This window comes from Narcine bancroftii, chromosome 13, assembly GCF_036971445.1.
Source record: "Narcine bancroftii isolate sNarBan1 chromosome 13, sNarBan1.hap1, whole genome shotgun sequence".
Lineage (NCBI taxonomy): Eukaryota > Metazoa > Chordata > Chondrichthyes > Torpediniformes > Narcinidae > Narcine > Narcine bancroftii.
This window is the reverse complement of record NC_091481.1, coordinates 15886000-15907566: the sequence shown is the minus strand read 5'-3', so window position 1 is coordinate 15907566 and position 21567 is coordinate 15886000. Positions and strand designations below refer to the sequence as shown.

The 21567-nt window shown below is 40.7% G+C and overlaps 1 protein-coding gene across 4 annotated transcripts in view; it reads right to left on the bottom strand.

Moving 5' to 3' along the window:
- The window catches only part of fbxl13 (F-box and leucine-rich repeat protein 13), a 129676-nt gene extending 108112 nt beyond the window's left edge, over positions 1-21564 (bottom strand). For all 4 annotated transcript variants that reach the window (XR_011348291.1, XM_069909722.1, XM_069909723.1 and 1 more), the window contains exons 1-4: positions 21399-21564; positions 5865-5959; positions 5422-5451; positions 1441-1534 (exon numbers count right to left, since the gene is read on the bottom strand). Coding sequence is in view for 3 of the 4 variants with exons in the window: in XM_069909722.1 (XP_069765823.1) it covers positions 1441-1534; positions 5422-5451; positions 5865-5959; positions 21399-21485 (306 nt within the window). In the remaining variant the exon portion in view is untranslated. The remainder of the gene's footprint in view (positions 1-1440; positions 1535-5421; positions 5452-5864; positions 5960-21398) is intronic.
- Positions 21565-21567: the final 3 nt, after the last annotated feature.

Here is a 21567-nt window from a genome sequence, read left to right as displayed (position 1 = left end):
AATATGCCCAATGAACTGGCCTCCACCACTGCCCATGGGATATGATATTTGTAATGTAATTGCCAACTTTGTGTTGTAGTTGGCTTCCAAATTCCATTATATTGCCTTCATTAGCTTGTTGCAATAAAGAAATGTTCATATTGAATTGCTTATACAAGACATGAACCATTTTAACTTTTGCATCTCATAAGCATAACACAAGTCCAAACCAAGGAGGTGGCGTGCAGCTGGTATGTAGGCAGCATTGGGAAATGATCATCCTCAGAGCATCTTTGAAAGGTAGAGAAGGGAGGGGGTGTTAGGAGGATGTAAACACATGAATATAAATTAAGTTAACTTTTTCATGATAATTTTATTTAAAATTTGAAGATCAGATGTCTAACTTCTCCTTTGAATAACTTTGGAAGAATCCAAGTAAGGGCATACTCAAGGATTTCTTGAGGGGCATCTAAAGAACCAATACTATCATTTTTTGGCCTCTAGTATTTTTAAAATTAACATTTCTTACTTAATAAGCCTTTCTTCTACCTTCTTGGGACAGCTTTCCAGAGTCAAATGATATTTTGTAGCCTTAAGTTAAAATAAAGTTAGCGTTGGGATACCAAAAATCAGTCCATAGATTTTACATATCAATGAGATCTTCAACAACTTGGGTCAAATGTTTCAGATGGACATGAAACATGCCCATTAAAATGGCTCTAATGTGGGATTTATGGCAAGCAAGGGAAATTCACATTAATTCACCATCTCCCATGCCTGATTGCAACCTTATTTGGAATGTGGATAAAATTGGAGTTCCTGAAAAGTTAAATAATTTATATTATTAAAAACATACAATGATATGCTTTAGATTACATTATGACTTCTCCAGTTCAGATTGGTTAAAAAGGCTGAGTAAAAGCCAAATGTGATCAGTCCACAGAAGAGAGCAAAGGAAAAAAAATATGAAGAGAGGAAAGAAAAAAAGCTAGTGATCCATGTTTAATTTATATATATATATATAGGGCAGCATAGTTGGCATTGCGGTTAGTGCAATGCCTTTACAGTGCCAGCGATCAGGACCAGGGTTCGAATCCCATGCTATCTGTAAGGAGTTGGTACGTTCTCCCCGTGTCTGTATGGGTTTTCCCCAGGGGCTCCGGTTTCCTTCCACTGTTCATTAACTGGGTTTAAATTGGGCAGTGTGGACTCGTGGGCCGAAATAGCCAGTTTCTGTGCTGCAGGTCTAAATTTTTTTAATTAAATAAATTTTAATTTAAAAAAAATGTAAAAACATGCAAATTAGAATTGTAATCGACAAACATGAAACAAATGACATGCAGCTTTACTAGAGATAAAGTTAAAACTTGATTTTGAGTGAATTATAAATATTAATTTGACCTTACCCTGACATGGTCCTATATCTAGCTTCAGAAAATATAAAATTGATCAGTTGCTTACCACCTCACCTACTTCCAGATCAAAAAGATAGCTTAGATAACTGCCAATCAATTTTGTCATGCCTTGCCTGAATTCTGCAGTAATAAACATGTCCCTACATGAAAAGGAGTAAAATAGTAAAATTACACAACAGAACAATAAACCATAAAAGCATGATTTAAAATGCAAATAGGAGTGGAAAAGTAATTGATACAAAGAACTGAATGCAATTCATTTGCAAATTTTGTAAAATTATTTTTATCCACATTTTACTACTTTGGATGCACTCAGAGCTAATAAGAAAAAGACAAGCCAAAATATAATCATCTCCAAGGACTATAATTATAGAATCAACTGGGTTGATTTATCTGTGGAGAAATGGGTGGTGATGATATTGCAACCGTGCCTTTCTCTGGAGCACCAAGATTGTGGGTGTAGGCCAACCAATGAATTGACTGATGTCCTCATTTTTAATTTCACTGCAGAAATATTCAATAAAATATTTTGTAGTTAGATCATGACGCCCTTATTAGAATTACTGCATAATATCAAAATTAACATATATATTTCAATGATAACATCTAATGTTAACACCTGGAACTGATTTGTACAACAAAGGGTTGCTTTCGTTGGTTAATTCAACACTGCAGGATTTAAATACAATCCAACATGGCATGTTTCAGCACTGTTAATTCATACCAAAGCAAAAAACTCTGTGTCAGAATGTAGGCTGTGTTTAATCATAAACACTGAAATGAGCAATGCAAGATGTCAGGGCTCCAGCACCTAAAGCTCTCATTAAACCACAGAAATCGTCCATAATGATTTATCAAAGGCAAAGTGGGCTGTGGGAAAGTGAATGTCACTGCTTAATAACTGATGGACAAGGCAGAGGTGTTTTATGCCAAGGGTTTATAGAGGGCCACTGTCACAAGCAGACAGTCAGTATCTGATTATGGACTGCCTGCACACAGTGACAGATTACATCGCAAGGGGCAATACCATCGAAATACCATAACCTGTGATAGGAGCATTGAAATGTGCTGACTTCAGTAATTCAGACAGAATCCCTGAGGGCAGGTGACATTTTTTGGGTTTCTACTCAGCTAGTTACCATGTTTGGGCAATTATTTTCTGGTATTTGATTCCTCATGGAATTCAGCACTTTGGCTGGGAAATCTGCATCCTAAACTGACAGAAATACAGTATAACCAACATAATGATCTCAAGAAGAAACCGCTCCAAACAGAACGATAAAGTAATTTCCTTCCTTATTCAATTGAATTATTTGAATATATTTAATTGTATCAGTGCTTTAATTTTGGTCTTTTTTTAATCATTTAAAAGTTTAACAGCTTTTTCAGTTTTAATGTTTGAGTGTTTTTGAATATTTGACAATGTTAGAAACATATTAATAGACATTCTTTTTGACAGTTCTGGCAGCTTTTGCATTTTAAAAAAATTGAAATGCTGAGAATGTCAGCAGATCAGCCAGCCACATAAAGAGGAACGACTGTCAATATTAAATCTATTTCTCTCTCTGAAATTTCACAATACTTGCTGAATATTTCTAGTATTTTCTGTTCTTAATTTAGATTTCTGAATCTGGTTGTTTTTTTTTATTAACAGTCGTTAAGTGTAGAGTTACTTAACTGGCTCTCAAACCTTTCTGAAGGTGACCCTCCACCAAACCTCAATGATCTGTTGATAGCTCACTTCCTTGAGAAACACTGAGTTCTGTCCAGCTCTGTGTAGGTTTCAAAGGCAGAAGGCAAGAGAGCTGCAGAAGGTTGCATGTCAGTAATGAATCCAGGCCAGTGTTTCTCCTTTGTCTTCCAGGCTAAAGTTGCCAGAAATAAGTGAGGGGCCAAACAGCAAGAAGGCATTCTCCCAGGCCCACATCTGAACAAGGCTGGAGGATGAATCCTCCTTCTGCAGCAAGTGCAACTGAGGTACAACATAATCTTTGTAGTATGCAAATATCTTAAGGCCTTCCAACGTGCCTCTCTTCGACATTAAGTAGTGAGACATATTTCATATGGGGAAATAACTAGTATCAGGCCAGGCCAGGCTGAGCTCACTGCATTTCTTTACAGACAGGAGAACTTTGATGGAATCTTGCACTTTTATTTAGTTCAGATATGTTGGTCCTTGCAGTATATTTATTGCTATCATCAGGAATTTATTTCTGTGTTCATTCATTTTCCAGAACGTGGGTTTGCTGGCTCGAATTGCCTTAATATGTGGTGGTGACTCGTATTCTTGAACTATCTCACTCTTCCTTACTGAAATAATGAAGGCCACACATCAGAAAATACCTGAAATACTGTGTACAAGTCTGATCTCCCTCCCTAGGATATGTAGTTAAACTTCTATCATGTGTTATTTGACTCATTGAAAATCCTAATTGGTTGGCACTTGCTCTCTTTTCACTCACTGGGGCCCAGTTCTCTGTGCTTCCTTCATTTTTACCAGACCCCAGTCATGCTCATCTTTCATTCAGAGTTTTCATGCTCCCTTTCTGCTCAATGGTTTCCACTCTCCCTTTAAACTTACGCTTCAATAGAACATTTATTGTAACACTGTGTAACATCTAAAAAGAGTGAATTAAAAAGTATGCTGAGCTATAAATAGAAATAAGATCCAGTCATGCTTAAAATTTGCCAATTCAGGGCCACGAAAGTCCTAAGAATGCTGGATTGTTGGTGCTTTACAACATCTGACAACAGAGAGTGCAATAAAGGTTCATATTGATTTCTGGAATGAGGAGTTACTTAAGAAGAATGCGTCTATATTCCCTAAATTATGAAAATAAGTGGTATCTCATTATTCATGAGGGATGTGGTATGGATTTCCCTGGATAACAAGGCTGAAGGTTTATACAACGACAAACGTTTCATGGATGTAAATGAATGGAAAGGCAGAGTTGAATCAGGGTTCCATTGAATGGGAAGGAAGCATAGAATCCAGAGCCCTTGTTCCAATTTCTGAATTGTCAAATAGCAAATTACTGGAGTTTATTGTAATCTATGGACTTTATTGATGGTTTAATTGACCTCCTGCCTTTGGGGAAATACTTAAAAGAGGCAAGGCATAGAAGAAAATAGTCATAATACTGGCAAATGGAATAACTGAAGATGGGCAAAAAGATCAGGATGGATATAATGGGCAGAAGGACCCATTTCAGTACTGTAAAATAATCCTATTATTCTATAACTGCCTCAGCTATCTTCCTTTGTGTGTGGTATAGCTCAACCATTGGGATGTTTTCTCCTCGACTCTTGATGCCTATTAATTTCAGGTTATCTTGTGTAGCATGAATGTTGTACTATATGACATGATGGAAGACTGCCTGTGTCTTCTACCATTATCATTAGGAACAGATGTGTTAATCAAAGAGACGGGTAAGGACAAAAGCAAGTAAATTTAACCCTTTGTTCTAAGACTTGATTTGACAGCTAAAACCTTCAGGATTAGGCCACGGTCAGTGGTGATAGCCCCAATCCACTATTGACATTAATGTTTCAAAACTATATTCTATTCCATGTTACTGTGAGGTTTCTTCCCAGTTTAGTCCATGTGGAAGAGCACTGATTCATCAACTGAGGGAGGATTGATCATGAAAAAGAATCCTACCCATTCTGGAAGGCAAATTTTTTTCTTCATGTTGTTTTAAGACTTTCAGACTTTTTGGACTGAGTGACAAAAAAGGGCTAAAATATTTTATAATGAGTATGTAGCAATTCCATGAATATTCTCATACCTGTATTTGAAAACAAAATTAAAACTTCTATTTCTCTTCGAATTTCTACCATCTAATCCACATATACCCGACAAGGTTGACAATTAAATGAACACCATTAATTTTGCATGATTTAAATTCTAATGGAATAGGTTTGGAATATATAATATGTGAGAAATATTGATCATTCTTAAGTTATGGTTAAACTTAGCTGTCCTTAATTTATGATTATACATTATGGATCTTAAAGAAGGACTCACCAGCTCAAATCCAGATGACCTTCCTTTGTCCTTTTAAAAAAATATATTAGAAATGAAGTTATTGCTATAAATCTTTAATAATTTTTTATTATTATTTAAAATTAAAAACAAACCTCCAACTAAATGGTGACTACCTCTTTCCCTTGATTCTGTGGATATTGTTTTAGTATTCAGCAGAATGTAATTACAACAATTCAATGCAAAATAACATTTTTTTCTTACAAAAAGAGTTAATATCAAATGAATTTGTAATAATTATAACAATTAGCCCAAGATGAAAGGCTTCATGGAATTATTAGTACCATCTATTAGACCTAGTGGAGTTAATAAACAATCTAAGACCAAAATGTTTCCAATTAATAGAATGGTGGGGTGCTCCAAGTGAGAAGCATGCCAATGAAGAAAACAGTAATTCTGAATTCTGAATTTGATTTTATACTCACAAAAGCATTTTTTGTTTTTGTAGTTCTTGAATTTTCTCCTCCAAAAATATTAACGGATCATCAGGACACTGAACAAATAATCCTACCAGCAATGCCTAGCAGAAGATAAATCTTGATTATTGATAAATTTTAAGCAATGTAATTGTTATTCTTAATATTATCTTGGTCATCCAGTCCAGACTGGTCTTTGGTACATAAATAATAAATGGCCTTTAACACAACAGAAGAAAGTTAGTACTTTGAATAACTCCAAAAATCATCTCGTTTGCTCTTAAGCACAATTTTGAATAGATTAATTGCTTTTGGAATTGATGCAGAAACATTTTGATTTGTATAGTATCTAAATAAAAAGAATATTAATACTTTCAGGGGAAGCATTCACATAAATTCTCACAATTACATAGGTCCCTGACAATTGAAGGCAAGCAAATATTATAACAGCAACTGTACCTACTGAGCAGCTACAGAAGAAAGTGCCTTCAGAATCCTCGTGTAAACGAGGCTTGAGAATACAATTGGAAAGGACAGAGCTCACTGGCAGGATCAAATGCTCCCACACAGGTGTGATAGGTTCTAATCAATGTGGCAGCTCAAATATGTTAGGTCTGCTTTGTTCATGAATGAGTGAGACAAACACCAGGCTGAGTCGAAATCAGGGTTCTTTGTTCTTTATTACCGGATTGTAACACTTGCGACCAACCAGGTTAGTCGGAGAATGCATTCTGCCGTTATCAGCAAAATGGTGATTTTTTATACCCTTGGATATGTGCTTAGAACATCATCATATCATTACTTGTCCAATGACTAAAACTGTTGCTATCCTTTCCCTGCTAGCTTCCTGCCTCTCAATCCATCAATGTCTCTCTTATCTTGTAAGTACAAGGATGCATTCACATCTTGTTACTGCCCCGTACATTCCCATCTCATGATGTTTTACCTAACAGGAGTACAAGGACACCTCCCCTTCTTGTTACAGCCTTGTACAGGGTAACTCCCTACACATTCCCATCTCATGATGTTTTACCTTACAAATAGCAGAATTAAGCAAGATGTGTCCTCAATCCAACCCTTTCTGGAATCTTCTAGTCCATCCTGCTCAGACACACCAAAACCTTTTCTTCTGCGTGAAGCAAAGATCTCATAGACGTGTACAAAACCATGATGGGACTAGATCAAGTGAATCCAAAGAGTCTTTTGTGTAGAATAAGGGAATTGATAACCAGAGGATATAGGTTAAAGGTGAGGAAAGAAAGATTTAACAGGAACCTGATTTTCAACTATTTTTATTTACTTAGAGGGTGGTGGGTGAATGGAATATGCTGCTGGAGGAGATGGTTGAGGCAGGTACTATTGCAATGTTTAAGAAAAATTTGGATAGATTCATGGATAGGATGGGGGGATTCAAAGGGAAAAGGGCAAATGGAGGCAGGTGGAATTAGTATGGGTGGGACATTTTAGTCATAGTGGAAAAGTTGGGCTGAAGAGCCTGTTTCCACATTGTGTGACTCTTTGACTCTAATAACCTGAAAAATAGAGCTAAATGCAGAAAATAAGGTGGTATATTATATGATGCACAATCAATTAACCCAAAGACTGAAGTGCTAGAACTGAAGGCCTTTATTAGCTGGAGATGGACAGCATCCCTCGAGTTGCTGGCTCACATGGGCCTGGATTCGAACTGGGGGCAGGGTTGTGGCATGACAGCCTTTATGGGGGATAAAGGGGAGGAGTCATGAGTCAGCCAGTGAGAGCAGGGTCAAACCTATAAGGTCAAGGTATTTACATACACAAAGTGGTTTCACCACATTCATCCCTCTTTCAAAAGAAGTCTTGGTGGGGGTGTGGTACAGTCAGGTGCGCTCAGACGTCCAGTCTATCCAGTGCTCCTCCTTTGGCATTGTGACCACATACCTATGGTGGTGTGGTGGCTGTCACATTTGTGGCCCGAAATGTGAAGTTAATAAAACATTAAACACAAGTTTATCAGGTAAAATTCTCAGGGTCTTTTATTCTCCCGTTTCCTTTGTTCTCTTGCTTGTGTTCTTATCTCTCTCGTACCACGTGACTTCCGGTACATCTCATACATATTCATTATCATGACATCCCTCCTTTAATCAGAAATAAACTTTACCTTCACTTACCAATATCCTTCGGAAACATACAAACATCGTAACTAATGGTAATACTATAACTCAACTACATAAAATTTACTTCCTACAGCATTCATACATGCACTTTATGATATAAGATTTAATACTGTCCCAAAGTTCTTATTAAAACTATGGCACAAAGTCTTCGTATCGTTTGGGCGGTTTCCGGTTTCGTTTCGGCCTGCCTGCGATATTGTCGTCGCTTCTCGGTTGTTCACTCTCGGCGTCGGCAATACTGCTCACCACGGCTTCGGGTGTTTCTGGCGCTCTAGTCACTTCATCAGGAGTGCTGGTAACTGCCTCTGGAACATCATCAGGTCTCTCAGTTTCAGCATCTCGTATTGGCCTTTCAACCTCTTCGCTCGATGTTTCTCTGGACTGGTACCTTTTTACACCTGATACATTTCTCTTATACAGGACTCCGGACGGAGACTTGACTGTCACCATACTGCCACTTCTGGATACGACAGTATAGGGTTGATGGTAATAAGGTGTGTCTAGCTTACCACCAGTTTCATGCCTCACTAAAACATTATCTTCTGGCATGATGTCTGATTACTTGGCTCCACGTTTCGAATGTGTATAGCTTTGCTGCACCTTTCTTTTCAGCATCGTGGTCCCTCATCTCCTGGTCGTCTCGGATTTCCTTTATTTCTGGCATTTTTGTGCGGATTTTTCTCCCAAAAAATGTTTCTGCAGGACTTTTTCCAGTGGTTGCATGAGGCATTGCTCAATAGACAGCCACATAAGATAGCAATGCTTCTCGCCAATTTTGTCCTTCTGCGTGTGCAATCCTCAATCGTTTTTCAATGGACTGATTTTGTCTCTCTACTTCTCCATTCGCTTGTGGCCATTTCGAAGTTACTTTATGATGGTGGATACCTGTGGTCCTCATGTATTCTGCAAATGTCTCTGAAATGAATTGTGGACCATTGTCAGAGTATAATGTATCAGGTAATCCATATCTTGCGAATATCTCTGCTAACGCTTGTATTGTTTTTTCAGTGGTTGTGGACTTCAACACCACGTACTCATAGTATCTGCTGTAGAAATCTATCACTACCATAATTGATTCACCCGTCGGTAAAGGTCCAAGAAAATCAACAGCTACGTCGATCCATGGTCCTGTCGGAAGTTGCGTACTCCGGATCGGTTCTGGCGGATTACTCCTACTTGTGATTTGACATCCGTGACAAGTTTTAACAAATTTCTCTGCGTCTTTATCACAACCTGGCCACCATACCTTGGTCCTGAGGTTTTGCTTGGTACCAACAATGCCTAGGTGTCCTTCATGTGCTAAGGATACGATCTTCAGTCTCAATCTTTGCGGTATCACCAATCTGCAACCTCTCAATATACACTGTCCGATGAAACAAAGTTCGTCTCTAATGGGAATGTAAGCCTTGTGAGTACACTTGTCCCACTGTCCACTCTGTATGCATTCTCTTACTTCCATGAGTTCTGGATCACGTTCGGATTCTCTCTCGACTTCCTTCGTAGTCACAGCTTTCGGTGTCGCCTGAATAGCTACGAAGCGTACAAAGCTCTCTGTTTCTGTTCCCAATTCTGATTTGGATTGTGGACCACCATCCTTCACCAATCTGGACAGCGGATCTGCAATGTTTGCTTTCCCTGCAATGTGGATTACTTTATATTTGTAGGGTTGTAGTCTGAGTACCCATCTCTCTATTCTGGCACATGGTTTGGATCTAGGTGCATAGATCACCTCTAATGGCTTATGATCTGTGATGAGTTCAAATTCAATGCCGTATAAATATGCATGGAACCTCTCACAGGCCCATACAAGTCCGAGTGCTTCTTTCTCTGTCTGAGAGTATCTTCTTTCCACATCTGATAACGATCTGCTGGCATAGGCAATGATTCTTGGTCCTCCATCATGCATCTGGACCAACACGGCTCCTAAACCAACTGGGCTGGCATCCGCTATGACTTTGGTTGATGCCGCCGGATCGTAATATCCAAGAGTTTTTGCATCTGTCAGGCTTTGCTTCAGCGCTGTGAACGCTTTCTTCTGCTCAGATCCAAAATGAAATGGTACACCTTTCCTGGTTAGTTTCCTTAGTGGTTCTGCCACTGTAGCGAAATTAGGAATGAACTTTGCACAAAAATTGACCAATCCCAGGAAACTCCTCACCTCTGTTGCGTTCTGAGGTGCACGTGCCTCTTCAATAGCTTTCACCTTGGCCTCTGCAGGGTTTAGTCCTTCCCGTGTAAGTCTGTGTCCCATGAAGTCCATTTCTGACACACCGAACTGGCACTTGTTTCCATTCACGGTAAGGCCTGCCTCCTGTGTCTAGATAGTACACGCCTCAACCGTTTATCATGCTCTTCCTTCGTTGGTGCATGGACTATGATGTCGTCAGAAATGTTGGCAACTCCAGGAATGCCTTGAATCACTCGATGGATTTCATACTGGTAGATCTCCGAAGCTGCATTAATTCCAAATGATAGTCTCTTGTAACGATACAATCCACAGTGAGTCACAAATGTAGTTACATCTCGGGAATCTGGATCCAGCTCTAATTGATGATAGCCCCATTTCAGATCAATTTTTGAGAATACCTTGCTGGTAGTTAGTTCTTGAAGTATTTCCTCCACTGTTGGTATAGGATGTCGTTCTCTAATTATAGCTTCATTGGCCATTCTCATGTCAACATATAGTCTTATGTCACCCTTTGGTTTGGGCACAATCACTACTGGGCTGACCCATTGTGTCGAATGTTCCACTGGTTCAATAATGTCTTGTTCGATCAATTCTTTAATTTTGGCTTCGACTTTCCCACGAAGTTCAAACGGAGTTCTGCGCATTGGTTGTGCCTTGGGTTTGACCGTTTCATCTACCGCTAGCTTCAATTGTCGACCTTTCAGCTTTCCTACTCCTTGGAAGACTGCGGGGAATTCTTGCTTCATATCCTCGTATGACTGAATTGAATTGACACAAGCTCCAATATGAAGTATTGCCAGGTCTTGCGCTGTGCTTCTACTCAGCAATGGTTCTCCCCTCTCTTCTATGACCATAAACTCTGCTTCGGTGTACTTATCTCCAGCTTCAACAGTTGCAGTAAAACATCCAATGGTCTGCAATGGCTTGGTTGCTGTGTATGGATACAGTTTCTTGGAACACTTCTTTGAGGTACAGATGATCTTTTTCTTTTTCAACTTCTCCCATAAATGTCGATCAATCACATTACTGTCGCTGCCTGAGTCTACAATGACCTGAACTGTCACTCCACCAATGATCACTGGGACCTTCTCATGATGTACTTCATTCAACGTAAATTGGTAACAACTCTGTTCCTCCTGGGTATCATCATCGTCACCGTCTATCTGGCGAATGGTATCTTTCATTCCAGGATACTTTCCTTTCCCCCAGGCTTTGCCTTTGGAAGTTGTACTCTTCCTCTTCTGGTCTGCATTGGACTTGCTTTTGCACTTCTTTGCAAAGTGGTCCTTACCTCCACACTTTCTGCAAACTTTGCCTTTGGCCGGGCAATATGGGTCTTTTCCAAAGTGACCTCGGTTTCCACATCGATAACACTCCACATCCTGTGTCAGCGTATATCTTGGCTGATTATGGCGATGTGAGAGCCTCTTAATTTGCTGGCTTGAGTTGTCTTTCAGGGTCATGGTATGAAATTGCCCTTCAACAGCCTCTAATGCAGCAGCAATGGTTAAAGCATCGGTGAGTTCCAACTCACTCCCTCTTTCCAGTAGACGTCTTCTGAGTTTATCTGACCTGCAGTGCTGAACGACTTGATCCAGTAATTGGTTGTCCAAATCAGCTGGCATGTAATTGCATCCAACAGCTAGCTGGCATAGTCTCGTCACGTACTGAGCAATTGTCTGGCCATCTTCTTGTCTCGTTCTCCGAAACAAATGGCGTTGAAATGTAGCATTCGGTGTCACTACATAGTGTGCATTTAATGCATCTACCGCTTTCCGGTACTCATCTTTTCTTCCAGTATTCAAAAGTGTCTTAAATGTTTCCCGAACTGAGGGTCCTGCAGTGAAAAGAAGTAACGCCCTCCTCTGCGCTTTTTGTTCAACTGTACCGGTATCTAGAAATAGGCCACGACTGTCGGCGTAGGATTCAAATTCTTCCAGCCATGCCTTCCACTTCACACTTACAGTGCTTGCATCACCCGTTGGGTCAAAATGAGCAATTCCACTATGTGTTGGAAAGACACCGTCTGCCCCAGCCATGAGGAAATATTCCAGCCCCAAAAGTACTGAGTCAAAGAGAAAATTCTTATCACCTTGAAGTTGTCTGTAATCCTCTGTAATCTTGTTTAGTCTTTAATTTTCTTCAAGCTTCTTTCATCCTCGTCACCAATGTCACATTTGTGGCCCGAAATGTGAAGTTAATAAAACATTAAACACAAGTTTATGGGAGGAGTCACGTGATGGAGTAGTGGCCGGACGGTGAACTCCAGCCCTCTCCAGAAAAGTCGGGAAAAACAAGAGAAAACACAAAGGCACAGAAATAAAAGTTACAGAAAAGTGAGTATAAAGGTGGAAAGAAGATGGCGACAAAAAAAGAAAAGTCGAAAGCAACGGTAAGAAGAGAGGAAGAGAAGACAAAGGAGGAAAAAGGTGAAGGCCTTACCTGTCCGAAGAGGCCCGCTGCGGAGAGAGAAACCCGCTCCCTCAGGTCGGTAAATAATGGACTACAAAAATGGCTCGCAGAGCCGAACAAAAGTGCGCAACCGCGCATGCGCGAAGTTTCGCGCATGCGCGATGCGAATGAAAAAAAACACACCGACGGGAGGGGGGACCAGCTGGGGAGTCGATCTCCACAGCCGGCAACGACAGCTGCAGAACACCTGCAGCAAGAAGAGACCTCAGAAGACAATAGAAACAAGATAGAAGAGGAGGAAAGGGCAACAAAGAAACAACAGATGGTCAACCCAGAGGAAGAAGAAGAGGAAGAGTATGGTGAAATAGAAGAAGAAAAGAGAGGCAAGGTAAAGGATATACTTGCTCTTATTAGAGGATACATGGAATCATTTAAAGAATGGCAAACACAGGAATTTAAGGATTTAAGAAAAAGAATAAACAACACAGAGGAGAAAATAATTAAAATGGAGATGACCTTAACAGAAATGGGAAAAAAAATGGACAAGATGGAAGAGCGGGCAGTAGCAGCAGAAATGGAGGTAGAAGACTTAAAAAAGAAATTGGAGAAATCTAATAAAAAAACTAAAGAGACACAAGAACTACTAGCTCAAAAAATAGATACAATGGAAAACCATAACAGAAGAAATAACATAAAGATAGTGGGCCTTAAGGAAGATGAAGAAGGCAAGAATATGAGGGAGTTTATAAAAGAGTGGATCCCTAAGACCCTAGGATGTCCAGAACTACAGCATGAAATGGAAATAGAAAGGGCACATAGAGTATTGGCCTCTAAACCACAACCACAACAAAAACCAAGATCTATTGTAGTAAAATTCCTAAGATATACTACAAGAGAAAAGGTACTGGAGAAGACAATGGAAAAAGTAAGAGAGGGCAACAAACCACTGGAGTATAAAGGGCAAAAAATCTTCATTTATCCAGATATAAGTTTTGAACTCCTAAAGAAGAGAAAAGAGTTCAATACAGCAAAGACGATTTTATGGAAGAAAGGGTATAAATTTATACTAAAGCATCCAGCGGTATTGAAAATATTTATTCCAGGACAGCAAAACAGACTATTCTCGGATCCAGAAGAAGCACGAAAATTTGCAGAACAATTACAAAAATAGACTGAGGGAGGAAGACGGGTAATGAGAGTTAAAATGATCACGACTGATATGTATGTGGGTAAAGACAAAAATAGACTGAGGGATGAAGACGGGTAATGAGAGTAAAAATGATCACGATTGATATGTATGCAGGTAAAGAGGTATAAGAGTGAATAGAGACAATGAGCATACATGAATGTATCTGTACTTAGAGGAAAATATAGATAGTATAGACAAGAATTAATAAGGGAAGGTAATGGAATAGAGAGAATAAGGAGGGAATTAAAAGAGGGACCTTTGTGACATATGAAAAGTGAAATCTTTTCTGGGGGAGGCGGGGTGGGGGAAAATAGCGGTCACTGCACAATCAGTTGACGCTTGCGAGTGGATTCGCAAATCCAAATGGAGAGGGGAGATGTGGTTGTCCGACAAGGGATAAAGGACAACTCAGGAGGTGAAGGGGAGATTGGGGATAAATAAGATAGAAATAGGAGAATAAGGAAAATGTTAGATGTTGTAGGAATGTTGTCTTATAAAGAGTTGAAAATAAGAAAACAGAAATGGAAAAGGAGGAAAGGTAATGATGGAAAAACGGAAAGAGAAGATAAACAAAATATAAAAGGGCTACGCTGAACTATATGTCTTTAAATATTAATGGAATACATAACCAAATTAAAAGGAAGAAACTACCAAATTTAAATGAATAAATGTATTCCATTAGAAAAAAATAACATATTGGTTAAGAAATAATATTGAAATATTCGAACAAGTATAGGAGCCTTACATTAAATACAATAGCGAAAACCTACCGGGGACAAACATTACCTAAGTTGATGGAAGGAGAAGGAAAGAAAAGAATGGACTCAGTAGAATTTCTGGTGTAATTTTGTTGAATGACAACATTGTCTGACTGGATTAATGCAACCTAGATTGTATACCTAAAATGGATGAGAGGGGGGGGTGGGGGGGTGGTTTGGGAGGAAAGGGGGGGGGGGGAGAAAAAGTCACTGTATATGTGTGAAAAGAAATAGTGTATATCATGGCTAATGTGATTTATGGTGTGAAAAATAAAAAAATTTAAAAGGAAAAAAAAAAAAACAAAAAAAAAACAAAAAAACACAAGTTTATCAGGTAAAATTCTCAGGGTCTTTTATTCTCCCGTTTCCTTTGTTCTCTTGCTTGTGTTCTTCTCTCTCTCATACCACGTGACTTCCGGTACATCTCATACATATTCATTATCATGACAGTGGCCTCCGTCGATTGCGGCTGCTCATTCTTGGTTGGCCTGGCCGGAGTGCTTGGCTGAGCCAATGGGGTGGGCACGTGTGTACCGGCTGGCGGGTTGGCTCATCATGTTCCTGGAGAGTTGATGCAGTTGGTGTTGGTCCAGAGTTATCGCTGCCAGTGTCAGCTTGTCGTCCGAGGGGTACCGTCATCTTCTGGTCAACCTGCAAGAAGGTGTTCATGATGGCGGCACCCATGGCTCGCATGTGGCCCCGTCTTTGCTCACCGGAAGAGAAGGAGAAAGTGGAGGTGAAGTCATTTCCGGAAATGACAAGGGAGAGGATGTAAGTGACGTCATAGTGGCAAGTGGTCTCCATAGCATGCGCGGGCATCTCTGTTCCCCGGAAGTGGCGGTCCCTGTTTGCATGTGGGGCTGCTGGGCTTGGGGCTTTGCTTTGACTTACAGACCTTCGCAAAATGTCCCTTTTTCTGGAAATTCATGCAGGTGGTGCCCTTGGCAGGGCAGCGTTTCCTTGGATGCTTGTCCTGCCCGCAGAAATAACACAGCGGGAGGTCGCTGGCGGAAGTCAGGTCAGAACGGGAGGGAGTTTGCGAATCAGCCTCCCAGGATGGCGGCACCCATTTTCCCCTCAAGGCGGCCGTGTATTTGCTGGAGAACAATTCAGTGTTGTGGATGGCCACTTCTAGGGTATTCGTTAACTCAATAGTTTGAGGTAGGCTCAATTGTTTCTGCTTGAGTAGCCTTTGCCCCACATCGTCAGAACAAGCACCTGCTACACAGGCGTCTCTCATCAGTAGCTGTGCAAGTTGTTTTGCACTCACAGCTTGGCAGTTACAGTCCCTTACAAGATCCTGCAGGGCCCTGACAAAGTCGCTGAATGACTCTCTGGATCGCTGCCTGCGTGAGTGAAGTACGTGCCGCACACAGACCTCCTTCACCTATACCTTGTACTGATCTTTTAAGATGTCTCTGTAGGTTCGGCAGTCTCTGACCATCTGGTAGACCCGGTGCCCAATATATGAGAGCAGTAGGTGGAACTTCTCTTCGTCGTCTTGGATCATGTCTGTGGAGCCTGTAAGGAATCTTTTGAAGCAGTGATGCCAGAGAGCCAATTTGTCACCTGCTTCGGGTTTCACAACATTGTGTCCAAACATCACGAGACCTACTGAGTTCCTCCAGCATTTCTAGGTGTTTTACTAATGTGGAACAATTAAAATTAGGTCTGTTACCTAAGAGACCTCACTTCCACTGTATCAATAGTTCATGCAAAGTGATATAACTTACAATAATTATTAAGGTACAGCAAACATTAAAAGTTGTAATTGATGAGCTTTACTTTAATTGCTTATTTGATAGTCAAAATACGAGAGTTATGGTTCCATCTAGTGGTCAAAGTATAACTAGTATCTGGAAAATAATAATGTGTGGCGACACACATCGAGACCTGCTGAGCTCCTCCAGCATCTGTGTTTTTACTACATTCTTACCTTCTGCAGACTTTCATGTTTCACAGGACTGAAGAGAGTTATGAAGTAAGGGAACCTAGTAGCGCAGATACATACCTCTTTAAAGATGGCATAAGAGATAGACAGAATGGTGTAGGAGAGTGCTTGGGATGTTTGGCTTAATTGGCCAAGGCATCAAATACAAGTTTTGAAACATCAAGTTTGAGTTCTACAAGACAACACTTGTTCTATATTGGAATATTGGAATACAGTCGCTCTGCTACAGGTTATAAAGTTGGAAAGGGTAGAAAAGAGCTTTACAAAGTTGTGGCCAGGTTTAGAGAAGTTATCATGAAAGAATGGAAAAACTAGACTCGTTTCCTGAGAGTGTAGGAGGTTAAGAGAGGACCTTATTGAGGTCTATAAAATTATGAGGGCCATAGATAAGGTTAATAGCAACAGAGAATCTAAGAGAGGGCACAACCATAAGGTGGGAGGATGGGATATGGAAGAAAAGTTCTTCGCTCAGAAGAAATTGAGCATATGGAAATGAGCTGCCAGACAAAGTGGTATGGTCAAGTATGTTAGCTTTCTTTAAGAAACACTTGGATAATTATATGGATCAGAGGGGCTTGAATGGATACGAGCCTAATGTGGGCAAGTGGGATTAAAGCAGGAGGGAACATTATTTGACGTGGACGTTGGGCCTTTGGACTTGCTTTCATGCTGTATGACTGATTTGAAAACCCTGGTCAGGAGTATTGATGGAAAGGGAAACAGCATCAGGTCAATGATCTTTCACCTATAATAGATAAGTGATACAGCTCGCCTGGGGGAGATGTGACCTGTATAGTAAGGACGGGTTACACTTAAATCCCAGGGGGACCAGAATCCTGGCAGAGGTATTTGCTAGGGCTACTCAGGATCCTTTAAACTAGAATGGTTGGGGGGAGGGAACAAAATAGTACAGAGCAGTAAGGAGAAGGTTAGAATGAAAACAATGAAAGTTTGTAGTAAGTATTTGAATATGGACGGGCAGGTGATAGAGAAGGGAAATGCTCTGGAGGAAGATGAAGGGCAATTGTCAGGAAAAGTAAATAATGTTGTTCTTAAAGATGAGGGAAAACAGGGATTAAAAAATGGGAAATCCCTGAAATTCATATATTTTAATGCCAGGAGTATTGTAAAAAAGGTGGATGAGCTGAAGGTGTGGATTGATACTTGGAAGTATGATGTGGTAGCGATTAGTGAGACATGGTTGCAGGAGGGATGTGATTGGCAACTGAATATCCCTGGGTTTCGTTGTTTTAGGTGTGATAGAGTCGGAGGGGCAAGAGGAGGTGGGGTTGCATTGCTTGTCAGGGAAAATATTACAGCGGTGCCTAGGAAGGATAGATTAGAGGGCACATCCACGGAGGCTATTTGGGTGGAACTGAGGAGTAGGAAAGGAGAGGTTACACTTGTAGGGGTGTATTATAGACCACCCGGAGGGGACCGAGGCCTAGAGGAGCAAATCTGTAGGGAGATAGTAGATATTTGTGATAAGCACAGGGTTGTAATTATGGGAGATTTTAATTTTCCACATATAGATTGGGAAACACATTCTGTGAAAGGAATGGATGGGTTAGAGTTTGTGAAATGTGTGCAAGATAGTTTTTTACAACAATATGTAGAGGTGCCGACCAGAGAAGGAGCAGTGTTAGATCTACTGTTGGCAAATGGGATGGGTCAAGTGACGGAGGTTAGTGTTGGCGAGCACTTCGGGTCCAGTGATCATAATGCCATCAGCTTCAATGTCATTATGGAAAGAGAGAAATCAGGGCCAAGGATTGAGGTTTTTGATTGGGGAAAAGCTAGATTTGAGGAGATGCGAAAGGACTTGCAGGGTGTGCATTGGGACAATTTGTTTTATGGGCAGGATGTAGTAGAGAGATGGAAGTCTTTTAAAGATCAGATTTTGAGAGTGCAAAAGCTTTATGTTCCTGTTAGGTTAAAAGGAGGGGCAAAAGGTTTGAGAGAGCCGTGGTTTTCAAGGAATATTGGAAACTTGGTTCGAAGAAAAAGGGAGGCGTACATTAGATATAAGAAGCATGGAGTTAAGGAGATGTTTGAAAGATACATTGAATGTAAGAGGAATCTTAAGAGAGGAATTAGGAAAGCTAAAAGAAGGTACGAGAAAACTATGGCAAGCAGGGTGAAAACAAATCCAAAAGAGTTCTACAAATATGTTAATGGTAAGAGGAAAGCTAGAGACAAAATTGGTCCCTTAGAAAATCAGAGTGGAAAACTGTGTGTGGAACCTAGAGAAATGGGGGAGATATTGAACAGTTTCTTTTCTTCGGTATTCACTAAGGAGAAGGATATTGGGAGATGTGGGATAAAAAAAGCAAATTGGGTAAATATGGGGAATATAGAGATTACAAAAGGTGTAGTTTTAAGGCTTTTGAAGAATATAAAGGTGGATAAGTCTCCAGGACCAGACGGGATCTTCCCCAGGACATTGAGAGAAGTGAAGGAGGAAATAGCAGAGGCTCTGGCGGTAATTTTTCGAATGTCATTAGATATGGGGATAGTGCCGGAGGATTGGCGCATTGCGCATGTGGTTCCGTTATTTAAAAAGGGTTCAAGGAGGAAGCCTGGCAACTATCGGCCTGTAAGTTTGACGTCTGTGGTAGGTAAATTAATGGAGAAAATTCTTAGAGATAGTACTTATAAACATCTGGATAGACAGGGTCTGATCAGGAGTACTCAACATGGATTTGTGGGAGGAAGGTCATGTTTGACCAATCTGATTGAATTTTTTGAAGAGGTGACTAGGAATGTGGATGAGGGTAGCGCAGTGGATGTTGTCTATATGGACTTCAGTAAGGCCTTCGATAAGGTACCACATGGAAGGTTAGTTAGGAAGGTGCAGTCTTTAGGTATAAATTTTGAGATAGTCAAATGGATTGAACATTGGCTGAAAGGGAGAGGCCAGAGAGTGGTAGTGGATAATTGTCTGTCAGGTTGGAGGCCGGTGACCAGTGGTGTGCCTCAAGGATCTGTATTGGGCCCATTGTTGTTCGTTATATACATTAATGATCTAGATGATGGGGTGGTGAATTGGATTAGTAAATATGCAGACGATACTAAGATAGGTGGAATAGTGGATAATGAAGAAGGTTTTCTAGGATTGCAGAGGGATTTGGGCTGCTTAGAAAAGTGGGCTGAAAAATGGCAGATGGAATTTAATGCTGATAAGTGTGAGGTGCTTCATTTTGGTAAGAAGAATCAGAATAGGACATATGTGGTAAATGGGAGAGCATTGAGGAATACAGAAGAGCAGAAAGATTTAGGAGTGACGGTACATCGTTCCCTGAAGGTAGAAACTCACGTGAATAGGGTGGTGAAGAAGGCTTTTAGTATGCTGGCCTTTATCAATCATTGCATGGAATATAGGAGTTGGGAGGTGATGTTGAGATTGTATAAGACGTTGGTGCGGCCTAATTTGGAGTTCTGTGTGCAGTTCTGGTCGCCTAATTATAGGAAGGATATAAACAGAGTGGAGAGAGTGCAGAGAAGGTTTACCAGAATGTTGCCTGGGTTTAAGCATCTGGAGTATGGGGAGAGATTGGACAGATTGGGTCTTTATTCTTTGGAACGTAGAAGGTTGAGAGGGGATTTGATAGAAGTATTTAAGATTATGAAAGGGATAGACAGAGTGGATGTGGATAGACTATTTCCGTTAAGAGGAGGAAAGATTAAAACAAGAGGACATGAGTTAAGAATTAAGGGGCAGAGGTTTAGAGGTAACATGAGGGGGAACTTCTTTACTCAGAGAGTGGTAGCTGTGTGGAATGATCTTCCGGGAGAAATAGTGGCGGCGGAGTCAATTGTATTATTTAAGAAAAGGTTGGACAGGTATATGGATGAGAGGAAGATGGAGGGTTATGGGCATTGTGCAGGGAGGTGGGATTAGAAAGGGGTGTTTGGTTCGGTGCGGACTAGAAGGGCCTAATGGCCTGTTTCCGTGCTGTAATTGTTTTTATTATTATTATTATTATTACATTTCAGAAAGTAGTCATATTGGAGATGACAAAGGGAATCACTGTGATAGGCTGCAAACCAAAGTTGTTTGGGGCTCGGGTAGCATTACTTTAAAGACCGGTATTTACAGAGAGAAATGTATGCAGCCAGCATACAGCCCTTTCTCTGCCAAATGGAATTATGGGAGGGCAGGTCCACCATCGTTTTTCCCACTTTATTTATAAATCGTATGCGAGAGCTCCCAACCTTTCCACGCTATATAAATTGTGCGCCACAACGCTACAAACTTTCCCACAGTCTTTATCAACTGTGTGGTTACAGTGCTACCAATTTTCCCACGCTGTTTAAAAATTGTCTGCTATTTTGATATTTATTGCTAGCACTTTCCCAACAGTCCCTTGTAAAGGTTTATATAGGTCAGCCCAACAGCAGAAGGGCTCAGATTGTGCTCTGCATAACGCTTAATTATGTTATAATTAGGCATGATTAATTTTGTTCAAATACATTGATCGGGATTTAGAGCAGGTCTACCGTCATGACCTCACCGGTAGAAGGGAGAACAGTCCTAACCCCGGGGGTGGCTCCTTGCAAGTGTGAAAGCATTCAGGGTCCCAGTTAGGAGGGGTCATGTGTTAAATGCCAACTGAATGGAATTGGAGTTGCAGATGGTACAAATCCAAATGTTATGCGCCTGAGACTGATGCAAGAGTTGTGAAAAATCCTATAGACATGATTGTATGTCTGAAATGAATTAAAAGTGTGAGTAGAGTTAAAAGAACAACAGCATGACTCACTCTACACACACTGCAATGATTTCACGGGGTTTGCCCTATTTGCTCGCGCTTGTCTTCGGTGCACCAAAACATTAAACAGTACAGGTCGCAAATTACAGTGCAGGAGTTTTTAAGGCATCGAATTACCTCATAGATTTGGGGGAGAGAGTGAGATTTGATGTAGAGTTTCATCTCGGGATCTGCGTAGGACATAAAGGCCATGGCTGCAGTCATGTGGAAGCCCCCGGGCAAACGCGCCGGGGCTTCCTGTCGCCGTGGCAACGCGCACGTGCTTCCTGTCGACGTGGCCAACGCG